The sequence below is a fragment of the Athene cunicularia genome (genome assembly GCF_003259725.1).
Source record: "Athene cunicularia isolate RWA chromosome 20 unlocalized genomic scaffold, athCun1 chr20_part1, whole genome shotgun sequence".
Lineage (NCBI taxonomy): Eukaryota > Metazoa > Chordata > Aves > Strigiformes > Strigidae > Athene > Athene cunicularia.
In genome coordinates, this window is record NW_020799125.1 from 4,336,254 (window position 1) to 4,343,880 (window position 7,627).

General features: G+C 36.7%; 1 protein-coding gene across 1 annotated transcript; it reads right to left on the reverse strand.

Moving 5' to 3' along the window:
• Positions 1-2,860: 2,860 nt before the first annotated feature.
• C20H20orf85 (chromosome 20 C20orf85 homolog) lies at positions 2,861-7,625 on the reverse strand (the record flags this gene model as incomplete). The annotated part of the gene is made up of 4 exons (XM_026862312.1): positions 2,861-3,229; positions 5,647-5,745; positions 6,792-6,873; positions 7,570-7,625. Coding segments are annotated over 4 exons (393 nt in total), but the record flags the coding sequence as incomplete, so codon positions are not given.
• Between the last annotated feature and the right edge of the window lie 2 nt (positions 7,626-7,627).

Below are 7,627 nucleotides of genomic sequence, written 5' to 3' on the forward strand. Positions count from 1 at the left end.
CTTAAAGCATCATCCACAGTTCCTCTTTAAAATGAGCCTGTTACCAAAGAACTAGTTTATCTGAAAACAACAGTTAAAAGACAAGATGGCTTCACTTTTCAGAAAAATTTGAGTCAACTAAGGAGGAATTGATACACACACCATTTTGCTAATGTGAACCTTAGACCACCAAAAACTTTATGAATGACTATACAAAATCAAATTTAGATTGATGCATAGAAGACATCTAAATATACTTGCATCATTTTCAAATTTTGGTTAAAAATAAACTACATAATTTTTATATGTGTTTAGAAAAAAAACACTCTGCTCTGACTTGCACAGAAGCCCAAGTCTAAGACTTTTATATAGAATTAAAATTGTCCTGACTTCTGCTGCATTTTTGAAGTGATTTAATTTTGTTTTGAAGCATTTCCCCAGTGTGTGCACTGAGTTTACTAAGACTGTCCTGACCTTGGAGATCGTGTGATATTTTATGGTGTGCAGTGACATTTATGTGCCCAACTTGGCTCCAATAAATAGGTTAATTTCCGTAAATTAAATGCCAGGTTTGAAAAATTACAAGGTGATTTAATAATTCTGTATTGGCCTTTTGAATTCAGAACTGGGGCAGTTGACTGGGCAATCCTTTGTCAGCTGCAAATCCACAACTTCTACACAATTTTTTCAGGTATAAAGGGTGAAACTAAAATTGTTGGGAAAAGAAATAGTCAGGTTTATAGTTTCACATATTCTTGAACACCAGAATCCCAAATACATGGATCAATTAACAACTGACAGATTTATGTTAGAGCTATGAGTTCAGATTTTAGACATACTCCTTACACGTCCCAAATTAGGTTATATCAAAGTGTCTCCTGAATAAAGGTACCTTAAATGATGGGAAGTATGATAAAAACCCCTTACTGTTAGTACAGAGTTAATATTCAGACATTGTAAATAAGATTCAGAAATGTCCAACTGTAGATGCTGGACAAATTAATTTCTTTTGGTTTTCAGAATCAAACCATGACTCATATGGATTTGGATTTTACTTCATACAAACATCTACTGGTTATTAGGTGCCAGCTTTGGTTCTATAATATAACATTTTTTAAAAACCAGTGGTCTTGAAGCTCCCCTTTCATTTGACCTGAATTAATGTAATTTTGTTGCTAGTAAATTACATATTAATCTTTACCTTTTTATATAAATCAGAACAAGAGGATCTATACGTGACCTTAAAATAACCATGTGATTAGAAGAGGTACAGACCTAGCAATGACAAGAAAGCACACTGATTTAAAATATTGTTCTTACAATTATCTAGTTTGTTCAAAAAGCAGTTTACACATATTATAGTTGGTAGCTAAACTGCAATTTAGCTTAAATTTCCAGAGTCTGAATCAAAGTTATTCTTTATTCTGTTTTTTAAGTAACATGTCTGAAGTTACTTCTGCTGTGTATTCTCATTCTTGGATAATCTTTCCAGAGGATATGAGTCATTTCTCCTTTATTTGTAAAGAATATGGAAAAAGTAAAATATTATTATTTTGTGGGCATTTGGAACTAGATGTTAAAAAAAATAGGTGGGATGTTGATCATTGTGAGTCATTTCTTGGGAAGAAAGGAAGAACAAACACTAGCTGCTGACCTACTGCTATGAAAGCCAAGGATTTACTGCTGACTCAAGAAGTAGATATTGATAGCTGCAGAATAAAAAGGAGATCTTGCATCAGGACTAAAGAGGAAAGTCTTTCCTCTTTAAGAGTTACAAGGAGCTGCCTGTGTTGATTTCTTGGAGACTGTTATTTGTTTAAACAACTTTCTAGTTTAAACATGTTAGCCAGTGAGAACTGTATCCTGCAAATAGTACAACTAAATGAGTGTCCTGAGTTTCCAAAAGTCCTGGCAAATCTGGTAGATAATGAAGTGCAAGACTGAACTCCATAGCACTGAGGTAGCTACACCACTACCTCCCAGCGCAATCCCCTACTGTTTCTTTCACCAGTCCTGGTTGGTATAAATATAGGTATAAACAAAACTGAAGCAGCATAAACACTTTGTAACACATTTGCATTCTGATCAACTAATTGAAAAAAACCACATGTTTTGATACCAAAACTGATCTTTGAAAGTCACTTTTGTGTCACTGTAGGCTTTGTATACTTTATTTATACCAATCGAGCAGCTGCACTGGAAACTACTCACTTACTTAATGTGTGTAACTACACAAACTACCTGTAAAGCATGCACAACACAAAAGACAATGCCTTTAATAATTATGACTTAATTATACTTATGATTTGCCTGTTTTTGTCAAACTGCAGTGAACACACTGTGATGAAGCCTGGTAATTATATTTTCTGCAGGTATTGTTTGTTTGTTGTGTTTTGTTTTTTAACAAGGAAAACTTCTTTCCAAATGCAAGGAAGCAGTTCCATGGCAGCTTGAGCCAATGTAAGTCACGCCTGCTACTCTTCTCTGTCTCTTTTCTGTACAAAAGAGACGGTTTTGTGCTCGCAGAGGCACTTGAGCAACTCAGTAGTGAGCCAGTGCAGAGTGATGATTGAAAACTAATTCTACACACAGATTCCAGTACTCCTAAATGATGAATTGGGAATGAGCAGCAGAGCAGGATTGCCAGGAACATGGCAGTCTGTATTTATGTTTGAAAAAGCTGCTGTGAAACTGTCTGAATGAGGCTTTCATAAAGAAACAATTATAAAAATGTGCTCTGTCATTACAAAATGACAGTTTTTTTAAGACTTCCAATACATATTTTAAAATCATAGTCTTAGTAATGCTAATAAAAGTAATACCTACTCTGTGATCTTTATATGAGTTTATTCATCATTACTTCTAAGTAAACCTGAAGCAGTGGTAACAGCTTGGATGCCACAGATTTCCAAAAATCAGTAACAAGTAAAATGCTACACTGAAATGTTTGCACTTTAACAAAATGATTGTGGATGTTTACATCAATTGTTTTTAAAGCATAAATGTTTAACAGTCTAACAGTCCAACAGTCCACTACAGAGTGTTAACTTAGGGATACAAATGGATCTGTGTGCTTAACTATTATGTTTTAATGTCAGTCAGAGGGCTCACATGGCCACTTCAAATCCTTAAAAAAGGTACCTTTGCAGCTTTGGATTTGAAAACCATGTTCAAGTTCCAACCCTGGAACTGCTGATCTCCAGCCAATAAATCCCTGGGTAGTCTTAGGTACTGGGGGAGATGGAGTCACCTAGAATAAAAGTAGTGTGTAGAATTCAATGATTAAAAGGGTTTTGATTGTAATTTCTGCCATGTTACATCGTCTTTTGTTCTGTAGTGTGGATGGAAATGAAAACTGATAAAAATTATTGGTTTTCAATACAATCTACTGAATTAATGTCCTGAACACATATTGATATTAATGAAAGGAAAGAAGAACTTCAAAAGATAGCCCAATTGCCTGCAAGTTTGATTTATAATACAGAATAACTCATAATTTAAAAAGTTGATAGAATAAGTTAGGTGCCATTCTATAGCAAGGCACAGGGAAAGATAAAATGGCAAAATTCTGATGAAGTAACTAACTTCCATTTTACCGTCTTTCTAAAAAAATCCAGTCTTTCAGTGCCTAAATTGGTATGTAAACAGGACATCAATAAGCAAAGTTATTGTTTAGTAGTGTATGTTAGCATACTGTTGTTTGGGTTTTTTAAAAAAATTTGATTGATATCTTTCTAAGGGCTTTACTGGCTTTACATTTTTGGTAGAGGATTTTTTTCTTCAGCTTTAACTCTTTTCCTTACAGAATAATAATAATCTTTAAAACTAGTTAACTTCGTTAAACAGGACAGACAGCATTTGATACTTGCTGTAATGCATTTGGTAGCAATGCAGCCACAGAATAATAGTTTTGTAGCCAAATGCTAAAGGTATTACTGACCAGGCTGGCTTTTGAATCAAAAACTACTTATTCATTCCACCTTCTTTCTACTTTAAAAGATGGGTAAGCATCAAGTTAATCTGCGACTAATCTATCTAAAAAGGAAACAAAACAAAAGTCAACAGTCTCTGTTCACTGACTGCTGTGCTTACTTTGGCTGAATCATCTCAATTGGGCACGTTATATCATTTTAGCATCTGGGGACTTAGTAGAGAAATACACAGTAAGAGAACAATGTTTCAGTTCTCTTGCCAGAGTTGCTTCGCTTTGTTCTTCGGCCAAGATTAGAAAATGTTTATGATATTTAGGTGGAGCAGTTCCTCTGAAAAGATAATTTTTATGGCCAAAAGTGCCACCCACTGAGCAGGATAATGAAGGAAATCATGTCCCACTTATGATCTGTGGGAAGGGAATATGAAGAAGCAATTATTAATCTAACCTAGAGAGAAGAACAGATATGATGACTGTTACCATGAAGGTAAATGTGCAGAAAGACACATAGTTGTGAATAAGGACTTAAGAAACTTCACTCTAAATGGGTAAAGGCTGACCTAAATCACAGCTAATCCTTCTCCTTCTTAGCAAATAAAGATTCTGAGGTGAAATGGAAAGTACAATCCCTGTCTCAGTATGCACCAGGCTATGCATGCTACTTTAGCAGCTGGTAACTATCTGTGTGATTTGTTAACACACATACACCCTCACTGTGCTGAAGCAGAGGTAAACTTGACTGAAATTGGAGGTCTGAGACAAAATTGAAGAACAAGTAGCACTAATGGCAGAAATGCTCCCATTTCATTTGTCTGCCACACTGAGCAGCAGCTCTTAATTTTTGTTTCAATTTAATCTCAGTAAAAGCTTTTACTACTTCCTCACCTTCTCTCCCCACTCTTGGAATCCTTTGAAAGAAAGCTAGTTCAGCAAGTAGGAATTTCCAATCTTTTTTGTTTCTTTAATCTTCTCTAAGTGCACTAACCTCCCTTTCTGAGAGCATATCCTGCTTCCCCTTTTTATGAATATGTTCCTCTCCTAATGCCCTTGATTTAGCTGCCTGTATAGTTATCCTATTCATTGGTGATTCTGACACTGTATATTTATAAATCAAACCATCAGTCACATTCCACTCTCATTTCCAGCTGTTTGACAACTTTTAGACTCTGAATATGTGAATATAAATCATATAATATAAAATCAAATAGTTATGGATTGGCTCGTTAGAACTGGCTTCTTACTAATTTGTGCCACTAAAGAAGACAGTGGCATTGTCTCTGCCAAAAGAAGACTGTCTTAAATAAAGCTAGAAAAATTACTGCATCTTAACCAATAGTTAAAACGGAGAATTAAGTTTATGACAAGCCTTGAAATAAGACATGTATATGTACATTTGAATGAATGCTGAGCAGTCATAAATGGCTCTGTGAGCACTCTTCTGTACTAAACCGTACAGTTGACTGTTCTGTTACTAGATGTCACAGAGGAGTGCGTGGGGGAGGTGCTTTACAGAAAGATGATTATGTACAGTGAAAGCTCTGTGAACTAACAACCATATCCAAAGGGCAATCCTTGTCTTAAATGAATGCTTTTAAAGCATCGCTCGGGTTGCAAATACAATTTACTTTGACCTTTAGTTAAAGGCCCACCTCTACGAGACAAGTGATTTTTAGTGCTTGTGTGGTTTCTTAAGACAGATATTGCTGTATTGCAATTTTAAAATCTAATTTTCTAACCTTAATGTATTTTTCCATGGGTGTCACAGGTCGAACCTGCAGATGTTCTGGAAGTTGTATCTTGGGCTTTGTATTTTCTTTCTTTTCATCTTCAATCAACTAAAACCAAAACATCAACATTAAAAATTGGACTCTTTATCTTTTGAAATATGCTGTAATATCTGATATCTACACCATTCCCCTCAATGTTGCCTCTGAACTCACTGTTCTGTCCATCTAAAACAGGACTATTTATTGTAGTGCTTTGGAAATTACTGTAATGTATTCTTTGGTTTCAGGAAGCGATGCAATTCTTAGATGAAAGGCTAAATATTGCTGAATGATTCCAACTCTGTTAACTACATCACTGGTCTAAAAAGGGATAGAAATGTTTCTTACATGTATATTATATGACCACAAAACAAAGATTAATAAATAGTAAATACACATGTTCACCAATAGTAACAATGCATAGTTTGACAACTTTTCAGCTTAGATCTATTAATACTGTGCAAAGCTGGTATGAATGACAGACCATAGTTATCAAAGATGGATGTTGAAGCCCAGAGGACCAGAGTATTCAAAAGTGCTAACTTGGATGCCTGCAGTAGTTTTCAAAAAATCCTAGAACAGATTAAGTACTTCTAGCCCCATGAAAAGTAATATAACTATTCAAGGGCTGCATCAATCCTGTTCTTCAGCAACGAAATACTGTAATTCCAAATGTAATATTATGTGCTACTATGTTCTGATATCTAAACATCACTGAGAATAGACATGTCTCCAAATATTTTCATTTGTAAATTCCCCCACTGAAAATTTAATTAGCTAGAACCTCTTCCCCTAGATTTTTAAACTACCATATGGATAGACAAAGGGGAAATATTTTCCTGTCAGTGTGCATCTAGTACTTGCTAACACTACTGGGACTCATGTTTCTCAAGAGCAATATATCAGAATACGCATAGCATGTAAATGATCACTTGCTATATTTTATTCAGAGAACTGAAACTTTGAACCCATCTTAAAAGTAGTGCACTTGTTACCTCAGAACCTAGCTTAGTAAAGCATACTTTTCTAGTCCTCTGTGCTCTCATAATTTGGTGTCCAGATAAATTAGTGTACAGGTAAATTTCATGTGTTGCTTATATGCAGTTTAATTTTACCTCCTTAGGAGGAGTTTTCAAGAATCCCCATTTGTGAGACCATCTTCTTGCAGCTTCTCGTTCACTTTCAATGTGTTTTTTCCTGAAACAGAAACATATTTAAGATGATTTTGAAAGCTTTCATTAAAAAAAACCCCCAACATGCAAACCCAACTACTAATGTCACAAAGCACAGCACTTTAGCACGAATCTTTAGATCTGTACTTCAAAACAAGTTTATATATGAGTTAACAATTGTCTGACTCTGAAGTAATGGGGAAATATTTTCAATAGGTTGGAAATGAAACACTAGGCGTGAATGCACTTCCTTGCAAACTATGTTTGTGTTAGGAATTGGAGGAGGTAAATTTTTCTACGACGGATTTTTTGAAAAACTTGAAAAGGAAGCATCGATGTCCTTTCAGACATACTTTCATTTACTATTGACAGATCAAACGACCCTTTGTCCCCAGCTCTGCCCCGGCCCTACTCCCCGTTATCCCGCACCCCCCGCGGGAGGATGATGGGGAACACGGGAGCACATGGGCTCTGAGGGCCCTGGCGCTCGGCGCTTCGCCTCTGGGCATCGCCACTTGAGGCTACTGAAAGCCCTGGGCTTTTTGCAGCTGGCACGCCCCCGAATGAGCACCCACACTTTACAGACGCACGCGAAGTGAGTGTATGAACAAATCCCTTCAGCCTCGGCCCGCCTGAGAGTGGGCGGGGCGGCTGCCTCGGGCGGGAGGGAAAGGAGGCGTCTCGGGGCTGTCGGCTGCGAGGGCAGCTCTGGGGCCGTTACCAGCAGTTGTCCCACGCCACGAAGCTGCAGGACTGCGCCTGGCCGGGGCGGCGGTGCG